General features: G+C 52.5%; 1 protein-coding gene across 1 annotated transcript; it reads right to left on the bottom strand.

The window, feature by feature from the left end:
- Window positions 1-1,722: 1,722 nt before the first annotated feature.
- On the bottom strand, window positions 1,723-21,307 carry MCM3 (minichromosome maintenance complex component 3). Its single transcript, XM_078855947.1, has 17 exons — window positions 21,120-21,307; window positions 18,966-19,078; window positions 17,206-17,414; window positions 15,748-15,878; window positions 14,871-15,109; window positions 14,120-14,228; window positions 13,739-13,892; window positions 13,011-13,142; window positions 11,800-12,008; window positions 11,491-11,665; window positions 10,451-10,577; window positions 8,862-9,012; window positions 8,024-8,164; window positions 7,130-7,257; window positions 6,064-6,170; window positions 4,627-4,747; window positions 1,723-3,709 (listed from the first exon to the last, which is right to left on the bottom strand). The coding sequence occupies exons 1-17, from the start codon at window positions 21,186-21,188 to the stop codon at window positions 3,514-3,516; spliced, it is 2,511 nt and encodes an 836-aa protein (XP_078712073.1). The 5' UTR covers window positions 21,189-21,307; the 3' UTR covers window positions 1,723-3,513.
- Window positions 21,308-21,451: the final 144 nt, after the last annotated feature.

Raw genomic sequence — 21,451 nt, 5'->3', positions numbered from 1 at the left:
GAGCAAGTGCAGAATCACTGAACCGGAGTTGATAGCTTGAAAGCATTTAGCGCGCGGCCCTTGAAAGTGCGGGGCCCGTAGCTACTACATATGTAGCTACTTGTGCTGCTAGGATAACAATCCACAGGCTTGTGTGCACGCGCCGCTGACGGACGTAGGGGAACGGCCACAACACAGCGACTCTGAACGCGACTTTGCACGAATACATCGCCATGCTCGGCTTGACAAGATACGTTCCCAGCTCTCACTCCTAAAACCCAGATTTTGGGGGTTTGGTGGCGCGCGGTGGCGTGGTTACGCCTCCCGAGATTGTGTTCGGCTGACGGCAGGGGCCGTGTTCTCTAATCGGGCTACAGTAGGCAATGTGCGTAAGGCCTACGAAAAAATGTTTGACCGTGTTTTCTTTTGTTTGTATGCTAAAATTGTTTTAACCAAGATATCGTCTTGAATATATTTATATAGCAAGGATAGGCACAGTGTATATACAGAGGCAGTCGTGTCAATCGTTTTTCCCCATAAGGTGAGAGAAATGAACACCGGAAATGAACTTTCAACATTTCTTCATTGCAAATTAGCAATATCTTCAAATTGTGTTTTTTTTTCACACAATCTCATTCTCGAGAGAGAGTAGCAGTGTTATTGTCCCACGCGTGAAACAAGCGCACGGACAGCTGCAGTAGTAGCGACATGGGGGCAAAAGCAGTACCATCTGTAGAAAGTTATCACAGAAGTGTTTAAGGCCGACAAGAACTTTAAATCCGGCCCTCGCTGACAGGTGGCGAGAACGAGTTCCCCATTCGTGTCGGCACGTGGTAAAAACTTAAATTTCCCTGCTGCTGCTGCTGTGGAATGCGGCTCCTGGCGTCTCTTCGCTGGATCGGAGCACGAGGTATGATGTGGTGCCCTTCACTGTGTGCACCAGAGGTCACTTGAAGGGATACCGTAGAGGTTAGTTCTGTGATATCCACTTCCACGAGCCGTTCTCGAACACGAATGGTCGCGCATTCGCCCTGCGAGAGATCTGCATGGATTTTTCATCTCGTGATGAGAGGCTGATAACACACGATAGGGATAACGTGGACAATTAAAAAAAAATTAAGCCATCCATCTGAAAATATAACAGGTGATAAAAATGGATGCTCAGCAAACAAAGACTCAACGCATGATTACATTTACAAAGCGCGCGAGTGAGGATTACGTCTCGCCAGTTCTAACTGCACCTCGAACTATTTGCAGCGTTGCCAGTTCGCGGTGGTGTAAAGAGGGACTCGGAGAGACGTTACACTCAGGAAGCACCGCTCACTGCACCATCAGCATAACCATCAAAACCATCTCTGGCATGTGCACGCCCCCCCCCATACCCCCACACCTTATCGGGGAAAACATTCCTCCACTGAACTTTTTTGTTTGTTCAAAAATTATTATGAAACTCAACTTTTTTGGGTTGTTTAAAGTCGCACGCGCACGTTTGTTAAGATTCAAATCTAAGCTTAAATGTTTTTTTAACCCCCCCCCCCCCCCAATTTTACGAACTTATGTATGCTCTCGAATCAACGTTTTTGTCTCTGCAATACAAAGCGTGGACCACCTCTCACCCACCACGCGCCTTTGATCACAATTCAACTCGTTCACAATTCAACTCATTCTACCTCGTGGCCATCTCAGAGCTCCTGCAAACATCGCAGCGTTCGACTTCGCAGTGAAATGTGTTAGAAGCACAAGAGCCGTAATCACGTTGAGCTTTATTTGGAAAAAGAAAAAAACACGATGAAAAGCAAAACTGCAAGAAAACACATCACGAACTTTGTTCACGAACATAAACTCGACGGTGAAAAATACAACACTTCATAAGGACAGTGACATCTATTTATATCTGAATCGGTTCAAGCCTCCCGGAAAATCACGTGACTTCTGTGGCCACCCCCACACTCCGAGTCCCTCCCTTTTCCCCGCCCCCTGTGAAAACAGACGCCGCTCCGTGCAGCTCACTTCCGATCGCTCCTCCCCTTCTCTCTCCCCCGCTGTCCTCTCAGCATCGCCCTCTCAGCATCGCCTTCTCATCCCAGACGGCTTGGCCCGGTCATTCCCTCCCAACCCCTCTCTCCCATCCTGCCCATTACTCCTCTCTTCCTCCTGCTCACCTTGAGCCATGCCCTCCTCATTGTTCGACTCGGGGAACTTTAGTCCCGGCATCCCTTCGCCGTTCAACCTTTCTTTATCCATTCATGTAATCCTCGACTCTGCACTCTCCCCCATCCCCCGCTTCCAGTCACGTGCTATGATACCACGCAGGCAGACAGGTTGACATTTAAAAAAGCTACCGCATAATCAAGCAATTGTCGTATATTCTTAGTTTTGTGCCCAGTTGCGGTCACCCATCCGGGCACTAGCCCAGCTCAACCCTGCCTTAGCTTCCAAGATCTGATGAGATGGGGAACATTTTGGTGGGGGGGGGGGGTGTTTGAACACTGGCGAGAAAGATCAACCCCCTCTTTAAACTGAACGACCCATGGTTATATCTGCCGTGTAGAGAGGGGGGGGGGTGCATAGCGAACAAATAAATGCAAATGCAGCGTGCAATGGTACAGAAATTGGGTGTCGAAGAGCCCAAAACATCCAACAAGCGCGGTTTCACACTCGCGTTGTTTGTTTGTGGGTACAAAAAACACAATCAAGACAATTTAATTCATGTAGACACACTGCCACGGACTGTGCTTTCATATATATATATTTTTAGGTGGGACTCACTTCTTTATACTAACCTGCATATAAACAAGACATCATGCTCACACTTCCCTCCCGCCCATAATCTGTAATACAGATTGCATATCGTATTACTATTATCGTTTTGCAGTCGGAGTTCATTCCCGTAGCTTCTCCCGCCCCCTTCACTCCCAAACTACAGCGGGTGAGCACATCAACAACGACGATGACATTTCACGCATCGACCACCTCCTATCCCGCTACCTCTCCATCACTTTCACGAGCGTCTGAAGTCCAATGGACGCACACACACGCTCGCACACAAACCCCTCTTTTCGACTCGCACGAGCCGAGCCAGCGCAAGACCCCTCACCATATCACCTTACCCCGTGGTATGCTGCTGCCTGCTTTGCTGTGGCCTCACAAAAACACCTGGGGGGGGGGGGGGGACCCCCTTAAGCAGGGCCAGCATCAAGTGGCGGTGACCGCGCTATGTTGGGTCGGCACACGCTGCGAGCGAAGGGCGAGGCATCCGCGCGTCGCCCAGGCACGCGAGTTACGGTATAACTTCTATGCCGCCGTACACAGCCAACCGCGCCAATTGGAGGAGTCTCGACACGTTCATCGCGTGACGACGAAGTCGGCACACGGCACGGCTTTCCCAGGGGGGCGGGAACAAAAGCACGAGTCGTTTGCGAGCCGCGTAGGGGGCTTGGCTCGGTTGTGCAGTGGAAAAAGAGACAATGGGGGGAGGGGGCGGGGCAAGGCGGGATGGGGGTGTGAATGGCGAGGAGCGCTCCTCCTCAACGCTCAGATGAGGAAGACGATGTCGTCCGACAGCATGACCTGGTTGTCGTCCTCCATGCGGGCGACCGCCGCTCGCACCTCGGCGAGCGAGAAGGCGGTGTCGCCGCCGCCCAGAGCCTCCATGATGGCGGGGATGGCCACGGACTGCGAGTGCGACTTGCGGAAGACGTCCAGCAGAGCCGCCTTGAACTCTTTGAGCCTGTGGGTGGGCGGGAGGGGGGGAGAAGCGGCGTGAAATTCAAACGCAAATCGCCATGACGCTCGCGTGGAAACAAAACAATGCGCGTGCGCACGGGGAAAACGCTTCACGGCAAGTGTTCCTTGCTAATATTTAGAGAGGGATCCACTTTCGCCGTTAACGCATCATTCGGCCTGAGGGCCGCCACACGTTTGAAATCATTGGGGTTTGACAGCAGCAGCACAATGAGGTGTTGTCACGTGTTGATTATTGTCAGGGGCTGCACGTCAGGGGCCGCACTAAAGGCCACTGGAGGGGCCACCAGTGCTATTCATTGCTTTACAACATCCGATTGTCTTCAAAAGTATTTCATTGGGAGTGTGAAAGTTGACGGGTTACCCGTCAGCGAAAATGCATTTGCGTATCAGAAAATGGTCCGTTTTGCTGTGGTTTGGCACCGCACGCCTGGAATTCAGCACCGTGCGAGGAGGCAGCGAGGGTTGGTGGATCGGACAAATGACGAAACGGTGCAAGACTCCCTTCCCGTGGGCACCGAGGCTGCCGTACCCTGGCTCGCCGGCAGAATGATATCACCGATCCCCTTGTGTGTGGGATAAGAGTGTCGCACCCTCGCATTCGTGGGTTTTTCTCGGGGCGCTCTGGTTCCCTCCCGCATGTACAAATATTAATTGGCCGAAAGCTTCTTTAATATGCAGGGAACTGCCTGGAAGCAGCCTTCCGGCTCGGTTGCCAGAGCTACGACTTTTCACCAATGGCGACGGCGGCATCAAATTACACCGGATTTCATTAACGATTACATCGACAATCAACGATAGATTTTTAAAAAACACAACCGATAATAGATTAACGAGCCCAAACTCCACCGCCGCGCGAGCGGCTTCTGGGCGGGCAAAGCTCGCGTGCGCACGGAACGGCACCTGTCGTCTGTCAGCGAGAGCTTCTTCGCCGGTGCCGGTGCCGGTGCCGGTGCCGGTGCCTCGCTCGTGTCCATCGCCTCCTCGTCGCCCGCGGCCTGCGGCGTCTTGGGCGTCCGCGGGACTGCGACGATCGAGCGAAACGACAATATCGACGGTTTAGAGCCCGGGTGGCGACGTACGGTCCGCGAAAGGAGACCAGCATGCATGCGTGCATCATGGATGGGAGGCGGGGTGAGGGGGTGGAGGAGGTGGGGGGAGGGATGGAGGTGGGGGGAGGGATGGAGGTGGGAAGGATGATCCGTGAACGTAGGGGATGGATGCCTATTAAGTGCACTGGTGGCACGTTGCGCAGCGCGACGACGCATCGATTAGAATTAATTCTCACGATAAACGCGTGAAATACTGCGCGCAAAAATCTACTATTTTTAACGTCATCATTATCTTCTTGGTTCTTTCGGTAAAGTCACGTAGAAGGGAAATAATAAAATAAAACATAATAAAATACAATTCCCATGACGTTTCGGCCACAACGCAAGCAGCCGTCCTCAGGTGAAGAACAGGTCTGTCGGCAAGACAGCGTCTGAATGAACACCACCAAGCTTGGCAGCGTATATTTAAGCTGGGTTAGAGAGGAGGAAGGGCGCGTTGACAAAAGAAAGAACCAAGAAGATGAATCCTTGCAGTCACGAAAGCTCTAAATCGAAAGTCATCATTATAATTTATGAAACGAAAACTTAACGAGACACGCGCTTTCCCAATATCGATGAGACGGTAAAAACAAGAGGGTAAAAAAGATGCGGATCTAGCGAGATGTTAACTACCTCGCCTGGTATGCAGGCGGTCGTGGGTTCGATCCTAACGCCTGCTGTATATTTGGAGTTGGCATGTTCTCACCGTGGTTGCGTGGATCTTTCCTCGGGTCCTCCAGTTTTTCCCTCCACATTTAGAATCAACATGCGTTTAGCAAATATTCGGCTACTTTAAATTTAAACATAAGTCACTTAGTAATAGGTTTTTACCCTTTCAACTAGTACAAAAACTGACACTTTTATACAAGGGATCATTTTTGCAATAACCACAACACAAGCAGTCAAAATGCAAACAACAAGAATCAACTGTTGTTGTTTCTTGTTGTTTCTTTTTGTTTGCATTTTGACTGCTTGTGTTGTGGTTATTGCAAACATGATCCCTTGTATAAAGGTGTCAGTTTTTGTACCAGTTGAAAGGGCTAACACCTATTACTATATTTTGCCACTGGTAAAGGAGGTCTCATAGTATAAGTCACTTAGTTGAGAAAGAGATAAAGTAGCTCAGTGGGCCTTACCTCGTCAAATAAACATAGTATAGCTTAGTTTTCCATTTTCCAAGACGCCCGATAGCGAGTGAATAGCGACAGGGCGGAAAGTGTACACAGAGGCGGAGCGAACGGGCTCTCACTTTCTGGGATCGCCTCCTCCCCGTCGCTGAAGTCGTAGGGGTCTTCTCCGCCCTTCTGTTCCTTCCTGCTCGCGCGACTCGTTCCATGCGAAGAGTCCGGGTGCCTCCTGGGGACACACCACCATGGGTACGGGCAGCAAGCGCCGTCTCGTATTCAATCGGAATCTGTATTTATCCCGGGGAAATCTGACGAGCTACAAAGCTCTATTTCACAGATGTCCCAGTAGACACGACGATGGCCCGTCAGCCGCGCTTCGATTTGTCCAATGTGCTCGATGTGCCGATGTGGAAGCAATTACCAAAACGTGGGGGTCAAGTGCGGCCGCCTACGCTGAATGTGCAATGACGAAGCATCAGCGGTCACGGTAAGAAATACGCTCATGACAAATCACCCAAAATTGCGCACAAAATCGTCGGATCTCCGTAAATTAAGGGTTGGGCCCTTCTATACCTTTCTGTTTCCTGTTTCGAGACGTCTGCAAGTTGCAGGGTGGGTCTCATTCACCGCTGAATCTCGGAATGGACAAGCAGTTCAGCGTTAAATGTATTGAGAGAGGCCAAAGCGCCGTTGTGTACCTAAAGACATCGTACTCACCGCAGATAGGACCGCACTCTACGATAGCTGCCACCAAACTGTGCCGCATGCCCTCTCGCATGGCCTTGTGGGGGAGCCTCGGTATCGATTACATTCGTTTCATTCAATTGTTTTGTTCCAGTTCCATTTCAATGACGTACATGTTCGCCAGAGCTTCCCGCAGGCGGTAGGACGTGGGAGCTACGAGGTCTGGCCAGGAGATCCCATACGAAGCCAAAACATACGTCCAATCGAATATGGCCAAACAATCCCAATGCAGATGACGCGATATTCAAGTTTTCCAAGGTAAATAACTGCCTCGGGATTACATTAAACGCCTCGCATGGAAAATGGGGCAAAAACCAATGATAACTTTTCAAAGTACATTTTTTTCATGAACATTTTAACACACCGAGGTCGCGGTTGATTTGGCCGTCGCTGGCCCACAACCCAACCCTCCCCCCCCCCCACCAAGCTGCTATTGTGCCGTACCGTTTCTTGCGGGCACTCTGCTTCTGGCTCGTCCCGTTGAGCCCCTCGCCATCGCTCGCGTCGCCACCTTCCTCGTCGTCAATCTCCTCCTCGTCGTGCCGCTTCTTCTTCCGCTGCTTCTCCAGCACCTTACAGGGGAGAGAGGGGGGTGGGAGCGCAGCGACGCGTCAGCACCCTCGATGACGAGTTCACATCCATCACGGTTGCTGGGCGCAGGCCCAAAAAAGCCCGAAACGCCAAGGGGCCAGCAAAAGAGATTGCACCTGCACCGTGTACGTGTGTATACGTACAAAGTGGGCACCACGGTGGCTAAGAGATGTATACAGGAGGTCGTGGGTTCGATCCCGACCCTGATGATGCCTGCTGTGCATTTGGAGTTTGCGTGTCTCTCTCTCTCTCATCATCATCACGGTGGCTAGGAGATGTTAACTACCTCGCCTGGTACACAGGAGGTCGTGGGTTCGATCACGACCCTGATGCCTGTATGTTTTGAGTTTGTGTGTTCTGCCCGTGGTCGCGTGGATTTTTCTCCGGGTCCTCCGGTTTTTCCCTCCAACATTTATGAACGTGCGTTTAGAGTATTTGGCTGCGATACATTTGCACATGAGCCACTTCCGTTGAGCTTTCCATTTGTGGCCAGGTCGCTTCTGAAAAAGAGCAGTATAGCTCAGTGGGGTTTTACTTGGTAAAATAAAAAATAATTCTAATCTCGATTTGAAGCTTTCGTGACTGCAGGAATCCATACTCTTTGGTTCTTTGGCAAAGTCACGTAAGTAGAAAAATAATAGATCACGACGTTTTGATTGGGGTGGTTCTCTGCAGTCGGTGAGCGTGCGAGCGCACGCGCACCGACTGCAGAGAACACGTGCAAGTGCACGCGTCCGCAAGTGGCACCTTCTTGAAGTAGGCGTACTGGATGAGCTCCACGGCCGCCTCCGCGTCCTGCAGGGTGATGGTCTTGCTCATGCGCGCCTTTGCGTGCGCCGTCGACAGGCGGATCATCGTCTCCAACGTGCGAGCCGTCACCGGCATCGTCTGCGCATGGCAGCAAAAGCGGCAACGGCAGCCTTTACAAACCATGGTCCTCCGGTTTTACCCGTCCACATTTTATAAACGTGCGTTTACAGTATTTGGCTGCTATACATTTCCACGTGATAAGCCACCTGGTTGTGGCCAGAGCACTTCTGATCATTTGTGGCCAGATCACTTCTGAAAAAGAGCTATACAGCTCAGTGGGCCTTACCTGGAACAATAAAAGTGTTTTAGTTGTTAGCTACGTTAGGGGAAGAGGCAAACGTAGGAGAGAGACACAGGGTGGCCACGGCACAACCAACAGTGCTTGGCGCCCGGGGAGTAATGCAATGCGGTGGGCGATACTTGGCCTCAAGAGCAATGACTCACACTATGCACGTATGTATATTGAACTTTTTTCGCACCGTACGTAGCCAACCATGCTAATCAGAGGTTCGGGGGTAAGGACAACAAACTAAAGCCAAAAATCTGTTCTAAAAGAATTGAGTTTTAAATCTAATTTAAAAAGTGCACAGCTCCAGTTGCATTCCTAGTACGAGCGTTCCAGACGGCCGCAGAAGCGCATCTGAAAGCGAAATCCACAAAGCATCGCCACCGCCACCACCGCTTAATATTCACACCGCAGCGCCCAGGCCAACGCGGCCAGCAGCCGCACGGGCGGGCTGCTGGCAGGGCCCGCGGCACCGGCGGTCGCACCCACCCTGGCCACGTCGGCGCTCATCTGGTCGAGGCTGCGCAGCTTGGAGTACTCTTCGGCGATGAAGTCGGCCGATTCTCGCGTGAGCACGGGCTTGATGATCTTGGCCAGGTGGATGTACTTGCGCATGAACTGCATGCTCACGATCTTCTCCCTGCGCACGGGCGACACGCGTTGGGGGGGGTGTGCCGACGCGGCCGTCGCTCGTCATTTGGCATCGGCAACACCGCCGCAGTTTAACCGCTTGTCCTGCTGGAGTCAAACTAGGATCAATTGCACCACAGTACAGGCGACCCCCGACTTACGACGGCTTGACTTGCGACGCCCTCGCACCCCCTGCAACGACCTTTCTCATAGTCGGTAAGACCCCCAAAGTAACGACCAAAACTCGTATCTACGACTCCCTAACGACTGCTACCGACGCCAAGTCTGCGCATATCGTTACAGGTAATCCAGTATTAATAGAGTTTTTGTCAGAAGGATAATTGGATTACTAGCTTTTAGCACACGGCGGCCGATTGCTCAGCCATACAACGCTCACGTTGAAGCTGTATTTGTCACACGGATGATGGTCCCCAAGTCTCCCGTGGGGCACGAGCAAAGCAGCAGCAACCACAACAACGCGAAAACGTCGATATTGCAGAGAACGAGTACAGGGTCCCGTGATGAATATCGCACGGCTGACGAACCACACGTGTGTGGGGGGGGGATAAAAGGGGAAGGAAAAAAACAGCGCAAATAAATATAATGAGAGCAAGAGGCGTCAAGGGGGACAAAAAAGTTACATTATGAGGCCTCCTTTGCCAGGACCAAAATATACTAAGTGGGTTTTTCCCCTTTTTTCTGGCAACAAAACTGACACTTTTTGCAAGGAATCATGTTAACATTAACCACAATACTTGCAGTCAAATGCAAACAAAAAAACAATACTCTTAGAACCTAGTCTCATGACTGCAAGTATTGTGGTTAATGTTAACATGATTCCTTACAAAAGGTGCCAGTTTTGTTGCCAGAAAAAAGGGGGAAAACCCCTATGAGTAAAAAAAAGACAGTGGCAATTAAAAAGTTAGGTACAGGCGCAAGTAAGCTGTGTGTTGTAATTTAACAGGGAAATAAAGAGAGAGGGAGTGAAGGAGGGAGGGAACCAAGCTACAGATGAGCGGCACGGGAAGTCGGGAAACGTGGAGCGGCAACGCGGAGAACACTTGTGACCCAAGGAAGGCTCGGACAAAAAAATTAACCCGTAAAAACAAAGTTTTTCACTATAAATCCTTTATATGCGTGGCGGCTAGAGTCCTCTCGTCCTCTGGCTTGAGATGGCTGCCACCTATGGGTCAGATGATTGCCTGCCACCATTAAGCAATTGGTAATTAAATAGAAATATTTTTTTTAAAAAAAGTGTAAAATTTGGAAAAAAAATTCACGAAAATAGTTTGTCACGCACAACGAGTCTGTGTGCAAAATGTCAGCTCGATTGGAGCACGGGAAGTGGGTTAAAAAACGACCGAAAGATTTGCACGGTCGTAAGCGCGCAAGCAAGCGAGCGAACTTAATATAAAAGATTTAAAAATTGGCGCAAAGGCGCAACGCACTTGCGGCGGCTGGGCCCGTGCAGCAGGTTGTCGTGCTTCTCGTAGACCAGCATGCTCCGCTCCTCCTCCTCCAACGCGTCCGGGTCCTCCGTCGCCAGGATGTCCACCGTGCTCCCCAGCGGCATTGCTGCGCACAATGTGAGCACGCGTCAACGTGCGTTGTTGTATGTGCGCTGTGTACGTGCGTTGTGCACGTGCGTTGTGTACGTGCGCTGTGTACGTGCGTTGTGTACGTGCGTTGTGTACGTGCGTTGTGTACGTGCGTTGTGTACGTGCGTTGTGCACGTGCGTTGTGCACGTGCGTTGTGCACGTGCGTTGTGCACGTGCGTTGTGCACGTGCGTTGTGTACGTGCGTTGTGTACGTGCGTTGTGTACGTGCGTTGTGTACGTGCGTTGTGTACGTGCGTTGTGTATGTGCGTGCGTGCGTATACAAATGCCATACGTAGCCCATGTTTTCTGCGTATATGGCCCATTCGTCTCGAAGCGATAAATAGATTAAATCGATTTTAATGTTAAGCCGAGTCTGGGCGCATTGCAGAATTATTATTATTGGATAAACGCGCAGGTGTGTGCGCGTTAACGATGAGCACGGTTGGCTACATACGATGCGAAAGAAGTTCAACATAGATACAAGATAAATGTTCCCCACTCCTGGGCTTTTCCATTAAAATAAGTCGACATAAACAATCCGTTATTTCAACAAGCGTGTGCGTGTGTGACAGAAGTGACCTAGGCGTGTGCGTGCGTTCATGTAGCGGTTAGCTGGCAGCACTACGAACCCGGCGACCCGAGTTCGATTCCTGCTCATGCCCAACACCATTGACGATGATCTGAACCGGTCCAGGGCCTCACCTAGGTCGACTCAGCCTCAAGCGAGTAACTGGTGTGATGTTTAAACATCGGCAGTCGGGGAAAAAAAAGGCTGGCTACCCACCCCCTTCGTGCGCAGTGCCGGCCTTCGGAGGTGCTACACGGGGGTTCTTTGTCACGTGTGGCCAACACTTGGTACGCATAGCCGGAGCGCGCGCGTGCTCTCACCGTCGCCGTCCTGCTCCCCGACCGCGCGGTAGCGGTGCATGCGCAGCACGTGGTCGCTGATCTCGCGGTCGTACTCGGGGTCGGTCTGGTCGAGCACGATGAAGAGGAGGTCAAAGCGAGAGAGCAGCGAGTCCTGCAGCCCGATGTTCTCCATGGGCGTCTTGTACTGGTCGTACTGCACGCGCCGACAACGACGAGCGCGCACACCACACCACGCGCTCAGCGCGACGGGACGGTGCGGCGCCACGCGGCTTGGGTGTGCTGCCATGCCGGGGGTTGTGCGGTGCGGGACTGGGACGCGCGTCTCACCCGCCCGTAGATGGGGTTGGCCGCGGCGAGCACGCTGCAGCGCGCGTTGAGGCGAGCGTGGATGCCGGCCTTGGCGATGGTGACGCGGCCCTGCTCCATCACCTCGTGGATCGCCGTGCGGTCCATGTCCGTCATCTTGTCGAACTCGTCGATGCAAACGACGCCGCGGTCGGCCAGCACCATGGCGCCCGCCTCCAGGCGGCGCTCGCCTGGTGCACGGCAAGTACAAGCGTCAGTACAAGCGCGAGTACAAGCGCGCGTACACACACGAGTACTAGTGCGTACACACAAGTACTACCGCGAGTTTCAAGCGCAAGTGTACACACGCCCATTGCCCATTTCCTGCTTCTTCCCTCCACTCGCCCCTCCACTTCGTCTCGTCCCTCCCCTACCCTTTCGTGATCCCCACATCACCTCCATCACTGGTCACTCAGTCCTCAGACCTTGCTCGATAAGCTCAAGTGGGGAGTGGTGGTGGTGGTGGGAGCAGTGGTGGTGGTGGGGGGAGCGGTGGTGGTGGGGGGAGCAGTGGTGGTGGTGGGGGGAGCGGCGGTGGTGGTGGTGGGGGGAGCAGTGGTGGTGGGGGGAGCGGTGGTGGTGGTGGGGGGAGCGGTGGTGGTGGTGGGGGGAGCGGTGGTGGTGGTGGGGGGAGCGGTGGTGGTGGTGGGGTGAGCGGTGGTGGTGGTGGGGTGAGCGGTGGTGGTGGGGAGCGGTGGTGGTGGGGAGCGGTGGTGGTGGGGGGAGCGGTGGTGGTGGTGGGAGCGGTGGTGGTGGTGGGGGGAGCGGTGGTGGTGGGGGGAGCGGTGGTGGTGGTGGTGGGAGCGGTGGTGGTGGGGGGAGCGGTGGTGGTGGGGGGAGCGGTGGTGGTGGTGGTGGGAGCGGTGGTGGTGGGGGGAGCGGTGGTGGTGGGGGGAGCGGTGGTGGTGGGGGGAGCGGTGGTGGTGGGGGGAGCGGTGGTGGTGGTGGGGGGAGCGATGGTGGTGGTGGGGGGAGCGGTGGTGGTGGGGGGAGCGGCGGTGGTGGTGGGGGGAGCGGCGGTGGTGGTGGGGGGAGCGGCGGTGGTGGTGGGGGGAGCGGCGGTGGTGGTGGGGGGAGCGGCGGTGGTGGTGGGGGGAGCGGTGGTGGTGGTGGTAACGATGGTGGTGGGGGGAGCGGCGGTGGTGGTGGGCGGAGCGGCGGTGGTCGTGGTGGGGTGAGCGAGCGTCGCCTACCGGTCTCCTGGTCGGTGGTGACGGCGGCGGTGAGGCCGACGCCGGAGGAGCCGCGGCCCGTGGTGGGGATGGCGCGTGGCGCCGTGTGCAGCACGTAGCGCAGCATCTGAGACTTGGCCACCGACGGGTCGCCTGGGGTCGCATGGGGCGACAAAGTGACCACTCCGAGACAAAGACAAGACCCCCCCCCCCCGCATTGGGGCCAGCGCCGTTAGAGAGCACCGATGAAGGGCAACACGGCACACGGGAACACAAGGTTGAGAGCTATTTATTTCGACCTTTAATTACGGCGTGACCTGCAATTAAGGTGCGATTGTCATATTTGCCAGAAAATAAAATACCCAACGTAATATTCCGCTGCGGTATTCACGATACGTTTTGCAAAAATGAATATGCGACCTCGTATCGCACAACATTTAAACCGAAGTAAAACTGGCCACAAATGAAAGCTCAGCAAAGTGGCTTATCAAGTGGAAATTTACAGCAGCCAAATACTCGAAATGCATGCCGATTCTAAATGTGGAGGGAAAAACCGGAGTCCCCGGAGAAAAATCCACGCGACCACGGGGAGAACATGCAAACTCCAAATATAGAGGCGTTGGGATATAACCTACGACCTCCTGCATACCAGGCGAGGTAGTTAACATGTCGTCACCGTAACGCCCATATCGGAGTATCGCAGCAGCCCTGATTAACGCAGAGCCTCTAGCATCCACCGGGCTCATTACCGATGAGCAGCACGTTGATGTCCCCTCGGATTCGAGAGCCGTTGTCCAGGATCTTCTCCGTGCCTCCCAGGAGCAGACAGAGCACGGCCTTCTTGATGTACTCGTGGCCGTGGATGCTCGGAGCGAGGGACTTGGACAGCTGGTCAAAGATGTTCTGTCACGGTACGAGAGTAAACGTCGCATTGGCGTGCGCAGGGTAGCGCAACAAAGACAAAAATCCCCTCCCCCCGTGTAACATTTAACACAGATTGTAGGGGCCAAGTGCTGATTAAATGCTAGTCAGGAAAAAAATAGGCATCGTTATTGGGCATTCAAAGTATACATCTCAATAAAAGCTTTGATTCTGATATTCTGTCACCAATACTACGCCGGGGGCCTGACCTTTGAGTGAGTCTTGCTGAACGTTTTGATCTTGTTGACATCTTCCCCGGAGAAGGTAGGGACCACCTCCTTGTTCATCTGCTTCACGTTGTTACCGATCAAAATGGTCCTGGGTGGAACGAAAGCGGAGCGGAGCGGGCGGGAAACGACAGAAAAGCCGTTCGGCGTCAAGGGAAAAAAAGAAATAAATAAACTAACAAGCCGCAAGCAAAAGACACGCGGAGCATCGCAGCGAACATCATGACGAACATCATGGGCGGTGTAGATGCAGAGCTACAACTACGATTTCACATTGAAGTGGGTCAAGCCAGACAACCGTGTCAGGAGTGGCAGAGTGGATCGCCGCGACGTCTCCTTCGTATTTGTGGATCGGGGCATTGCGGCGTTATTAATTTTCAATTTGTGCATCAAGTGTCCACATCTGCAATAGTTTGTGCAGTGGATGTGGTTTAGGGTGGACCATGAGCTTCGTGGAACATCAAACCCAGGGTTCTTCTGCGTTGGGGTCTTTCACAAAGTGCATGTCACAGGGAGGTATTTTGAACTCCATTCAGCCTCTCCAAGCTTCATCAGGGTTGAACTTTGCACCGCTGAAAGTTAAAACGCAAACCACCGCGAGTTGAACCCTGATGAAGCGTGGAGAGCTGAATGGAGATCGAAAGACCTCACAAATCGGACGGCTATTGCGGCGGCATCAGCAACGCGAATCGTCAGATCACCAATCTCCCCCTGGACCGGGGGGGTCACTCACCGGAAAGTGCCCGACGTGTATCCGGCCTTCTTGCCGGGCAGGCAGCGGAAGGTGCCGATGACCTGCACGCGGTCGCCGGGCTTGCAGCGGTCCACCAGGTCGTCGTCCAGCACCACTTCGGCCGAGCGGGGCAGCTGTCCCGCGGGGGCCTTCTCGGGCATCTCCTGCAGGCTGATGGTCTGGTGGTCGCGGTAGACGGAGAGGCCGTACTCCGTCTCCAGCGGGTTGCTCTCCTCATCCTGCCGGTAAGGTGGGGGGGGGGGAGTGGGGTTGGGGGTTGGCGGGGAGCAGATGGAGAGGTGAAGGTGGAGAAAATCGTCCGACAACACTCGGGTCTAACCACGCACAGGTATTCATTTGCTCTCAAGAGAGTATGATTCAGAGGTGCGGGAAACCATAGAAAAGCAAAAAGGCACTAGATTCGGTGGCAAACCATTGCCCGAAATCCGTGGCCCTATACGTTTGGCCAAATAAGCTCAGAAAAGTCATGCATATTCTTGGTGATGCACATGCGTTTGTCCATGAAAGAATTCAATGAGCAGTACGGCAGAAGACCTGTAATGGTCAGGGCAAATGCGTTTGTGTATGTCTGACGGGTAGTTTTGCGTTGGCATTTTGCGAAGGGTCCTTTTTGCTGTGGGTTTTTGTCTGAAGGACACTTTGATCAATTTGTCTCGCTTTCAACAGGGCGAGTCTCTGACAGCCACACAACTTTATGCCGAAGCTTTGTTCACGTTGAACGATCTTCACAAGAGTTGCAGAGAGACGGCCGTCGATGGTAGTGAAAACGGCCGTTGTTTTGGTAGGACGGCAAGGTGGCGATGGGTGAGAGACTAAGACACCGATTGATTGATGACCAGAAAAGAAGGGCGCTCACCTTGGTGGGGTAGGCGGCGCTGCTGGGGAAGGCATCGAGCGAGGTGAGGTCGCTGTACTTCCTCTCGATGGTTTTCTGGGTAGCAGGGCAGTAGTGAACACTGCGCACCACCTTGGGACGCACCAAGGAGCCTGGCCCACAACAAAACGTACAGCCAAGTGAGCAACAACGAAGAAAAATCGTGCACATGCTTGGACTCCGTAACAACAATCCCACGAGTTTGTTGTCGGAAGTTCCAGTAGACTCTCGATTATCCACCTGAGATTTTGACATAAATAACTCGTGGATTTTCCCTTAAGCCCAAAATAATAATCTAAACACAGTTATACAATGTTACTCTTGGAAATGTTCATTACAAGTGACGCGCTTAAACCAGATGAATATGTGCACCGGTTAATCTGAAATCCACATAATCGCCTCTACAGTACAATACTGTAGTTGCACATCTTTACAACAGTGGGTGGATTTTGATTGATGTTGATTGGCGTGGTTCTGCTATCCCGCTTGGTGGGCTGAGTCTTCTGTGCGGGAGCAGGAAAGTGTTATCACCGAGCATGTGCAACACTACGTGTTAGTATTCATTACCAATCGAAAGAGTAACAATCAAAATCGTAAGTTGTGCTTCAAAAATCACTCATTTAGACGTAAATTAGCTGTTTTTGGGATAGAGATCCACAGAAAATGTATACTTTTGGATTATCCGCGATTTTGAATTATCCGCGGATGTCCTCCCCGTCATTAGCGTGGACAATCTAGAGTCTACTGTATTAAATGTGCAGTAGGAAAGCCGACGGGTATCGTTTTATAGCAATATAAACATCTTTCTTTACCTGTTAAAATTTCAAGCAAAACGTTCAAAATGAACCACGGGCACATTTGGGATTGTGAAATGTTTCACAAATAAAAAAAAATCATTTGTGATTTCCCTTTCCTTGCTTAATCAGGTTTAGGTGGGGCACAGCAATAGCGCTGTGGGTGAGCGCACTGCGGTCCAAACACCGGTGACCCAAGTTCAATTCCAGGCCACTGACCGGCATGTTATTGCAAGTCTGGTCAAAGAAACACCCATTCCTGTGGAAGCCTTCACCCGGCACTGTATTGGTTTAGCTATGTTTGTTTGTTGTAGTACAGAGTTAGACTGATGGCCTTAATCTAAGTTGTCTTGTGATTGTTGTTGTTGTTGTTTGACTTGCATCCCACTGGGATTTTTGCACATAGCGTTGGTGTACGGTGTTTTTTTCTGCAATATTTTGCTGTCTTTTCTTGGATTTTCTGTTTGCACTTAGTCACATATTCACTTTAAGATGTTTTTTGTTCATGTTTTATATTTGTTGCGGTTGCACCCGATTCAAGAGCCGAATGGCTCACAGGGCTATACCTAATATATGAACTTGAACTGAAACGACCACGTTCCGATAACGACGACGACTCGTAGCAGGCGGGCGGGCGCGGACTCACACTTGGTGACGATGCCCTCCACGCACACCATGTTGCCGAGGAAGCGCGAGGTGAGGGTGCGCGGCGACAGGTGGCGGGCGCCGAAGCTGCCCTCGAGCCCCACGTAGAACGTTTCGAACTGCTTGGCGTACGTCCCGTCCACGTGCCCCACGAGCTCCTTGAGCGCCTGCTGGAAGGCCAGCAGCTCCTCGAACGAGCTGTTCAGCAGCCTGAGGCACGGGGGGACACGGGACAGCGTCACAAGCGGCGTTCAGAAGAGGCAGGAATTTAGCGGCAACCACTAGCCCCCCCTGCCACCCTCACCCACCCTTCCCCCCCCCACCCCCCGTTTCCAACGCTGTGGGGGGGGGTCGTGGAGGGTTATTTTACCATATTTCACCAAGTGCCGGGTCGGTGAGTTTGTTCACTGAAGTAATTTACTTGTTTAGCAGGAGGGTTCTGCGTCGGGATTTCACTTTGAAGAAGTGCGCTCAGTCAATTGATGACGAGCATTTGTTATACACGTGGGAGAAAACCCACGCGTAAGAAAGTAGGAAAGGCTCCGTACAGACGGAAGCAGGTGGCGATTAGTCCACTTCTCCCGGCGAACCAGGGTATGGACTCCTCAACGCCCACGGGAAGGGAGTTTCACAACATTTGTGCAATACGCCAACCCTCGCTGCCTCCACAGAGCCGGATTAGAGGCGTGCGTCACCGCTGCTCAGAGGTCGCAACCAGGTACCCGATACCCGTACCCTACCCGATACCCGGCAACCCATACCCGGCCGGGTACGGGTAGGCCGTGAGTCACTGGTGAGTCACTGTTTGTCACTCATTTCGAGTAGGGTACGGGTAGGGAACATCTTTCTTTACCTGTACCCGTACCTTGGTGCGGCCGGGTACGGGTACGGGTAAGGAATCAAAACCCGTTTGCGACCTCTGCTGCTGCTTGGCTGAGGAGGCATAGACACAGTACAATACAACAGTGGATTTTCTATACTGCCCTCTGCTGTCCATTGCACAGGCCTGCAGTCTATAGCCTTCACAGCCCGTCATGCACGGTGGTTGCCCATCCAATAACTGTACAATCTCAACCCTTGCTTAGCAACGTCTGAGGCCTGATGATATTGGTCATCGGCTTCACTTAAGTAGGGAGCCATTTATTTTTACTTTTGAACCATGCAATAAGCAGAACTCGTTTTTTGTATTTTTTTATTTTACCAAGTAAGGACCACAAAGCCATATAGCTCTTTTCAGACGCGACTTGGCCACAAATGATATCCCAACGAAGAGGCTTATCACGTGGGAATTTAAAGCAGCCAAATACTCAAACGCATTTTCATTCTAAACGTGGTGGGGTTAAAAAAACCAGGGGACCTGGAGAGAGCAGAGGTCGCAACCGGGTACCCGATACCCGTACCCTACCCAATACCCGGCTACCCGTACCCGGCCGGGTATGGGTACGGGTAGCCGTTTGCGACCCTGGTGCGGCCGGGTACGGGTACGGGTAAGGAATCAAAACCCGTTTGCGACCTCTGAGAGAGAGACACGCAAACTCCAAATATACGGGCGTCAAGGTCGGGATCGAACTCAAGATCTCCAACGTAACAGGCCAGGTAGTTCACATCATTCTCGTTTTTACGACGCAATATCTTTGCCATCGTTATTCAATAACTCATAAGTGTCCAGCGAACTGGACTGGTGGTGTCTGCTGGCAGGTAAAGCCCCGGTGGTGTAGGAGGTGTGCACAGGAGCAGGCGGGGGGGGGGGGGAGATCTCACAGACTGGCCCTCTTCTCATTCTTGCGCCGCAGATCGTTGATGTTGACGACGAGGCGACACTGGTTGTCGTTAATCATGTCGCGCACTTTGCCATAGTACACCCCCTGGTCTTCCTGCGAACCCGGACAAAGGGGGAGGAGGTTACACGCGCCGGTCAAATGCAGCCTCGCCCGCACCACACTGCGGCGCTGTTTAAAATAACGCGCCCGCAAATCGGGCAAAACGATGCAATGTCCACAGCCTGCAAACAACAGCGCGTTTAGTTAACTCCACCACCCACCTCATTCCTGCCTTTGCTCAGTGTCGATCATATTGACGTAAACAAATCGACCACATCGATAACGTGTTGACATTTTTCGCACGTCTCTGCCTTTCTTGAGTGCCAATCATTGCTTGGTTCATCACAAGATGAACTCCACTATAAGCAATCTTACACTTCCCTCCACGGCTGAGCAATAACAACACACAGCATTGGTCCAAATGATGTGTGCACTACAGTACATTATTACGTCTCGCTTTCGCAGCGTCGCATATGCACCCGCCCCAACTGGCCATCCGTGTTAAAAAAAGAGCTTTATAGATCATCGGATTCCTCCACTATAAATATTCTGATTGTGAACTACCCACACCCACTGGCACATGTTGTTGATTGTGTAACACATATCGGACCTAACCACGTATCCGCCTGTGCATTAATCCCAAGCGAGTGGAGACAACACAGCTGAACGCTTAATTTAAATATATTTTAGAGTACCTATTAAAGTCGCATGCACGGTACACGAGGGGGAGGGGGGTGGCCAGCACCACGCCCGGCCGCCTTTGTCTCCCGAAGTGGCGATGTGTAGACATCGCCACTTAAGGGAGACAGGTGCTCATTTGAGTCTGAGTCGACCTAGGGGAGACCCAGGACCGGTTCAGATAATCGTCACTGGTGGTGTTGGTGGCCGTGAGCGGGAATCGAACTCAGATGGCCGGGTTCGTCGCGCAGAGCACTAACCACTGCACCACCGCTCCCCACAAACAAAGACAAAGATCCCCCATATAGCTTTAACACACACAGGCCCGTACCCCTGACTTAATACAAGACCAGCTCGTTCGTTGCGTTGTGTCCTACTTGAGTAAACGTATCCGCCACGGCCGAACATTAGGACGTTATCAAATAACTTCACAGCTGGCGATCATACAACTCGAGAAGGTTACGGCATGCAACTTTAAAAACAAAACCCAAGCGGTTATTTCATAAGGTGAACGTCGAAAACACAACTTCAGGGCAGCAGCAACTACAACAATACAAACAATGGAGTGTCAGCCCATCGTCATCATCACGATCCAGGGAACGATAGCCATGTAGGTGTGCACTGCACGTTGTGTCGTTTGTTTCAACTTGCCTCTCTCTCTCTCGTGTCAATATGCTCAAGTAGCGCCACATCTTTACGGCACCGACCTCTCGGTGTCGTCGTAAAGCAATTCTCTCGGTTAGCTCTTCCTCTCTTTCCGAACAACGACACTTATACAAGTCCATCCTACTACTACAACACGTGTCCAAATGGTGGCCAGTTGACTTCTCATCGCCACTGTCTGCATCTTGGTCATCATCGTCCAGTCGTCTTCCTCGATGTGGTCACTCTTTTGGGTCCAGTTTAGACGCAGCAGCGCTAATCCGTCTGCAGCAGCGATACATTTACAGTGCCAATATCTCATCTCTGTCAGTCAGTTTTTTTAACACGTCCAAGTCTCGCAGGCATGCAACGCTGTACCGACCACGCATTGTTCTTCAGATGTCGTTTAATCCGCCAATTTACACTAACGCGTTGTTGTCCACCCCCCGCCCGCACCTCCTATCAGCACGGTTGGCTACGTACGGTGCAGAAGAAGTTCAACATACATTTAGTCAGAGACAAATATTGGGCCTCTCCAATGGACGCAAGTGCACACGAGGCAAGGCAACTTGCACTGCGCTGATTACTCAACACGCGCGCGCGCACTCCCCTACACAAAACAGAGAACAGCCGCGACATGAAGCCGTCTGTGGCATTCGTTAATAAGACAAAAGCACACGCGCTCGTATTGAATGAAGTACGGTTTTCTTTGCATAAAACGGCAGACTGACAGAGAGCGAGGAAGTAAAAAAATGAACCCGGGGCGCGAGCCTACATCATCATCCAGAAAGTCCAGGTAGGCTCGCTTGGCTTCCCTCAGCTCCTGGTTCTCCACGTCTTCCATCTTCGCGAGAGGAAGGGTTGAGACTTTAAAGCACCGCGGAGCTCAAGAAACAACAACAGAGGAACGGGGCCGAGATGACTTGCAGCGGCAATGGACGCGGCGCGGGCCAGTGGCGGGAAAGGAAAAAAAGATGTTTCCCGCCAAATCGAGAACACGTGGACTGTGACGCGCGAGGCGAGTTGCTTCTGTCCGCGTATAAGTACACAAGTGTTTGTTTCTATCTCGGCCCGGAACCGCCGTCCGCCTTAGTAGAGGGAGGGGTG

This window comes from Lampetra fluviatilis, chromosome 4 (assembly GCF_964198595.1).
Source record: "Lampetra fluviatilis chromosome 4, kcLamFluv1.1, whole genome shotgun sequence".
Taxonomy (NCBI): Eukaryota; Metazoa; Chordata; class Hyperoartia; order Petromyzontiformes; family Petromyzontidae; genus Lampetra; species Lampetra fluviatilis.
This window is presented reverse-complemented; position numbering and strand designations above follow the sequence as displayed.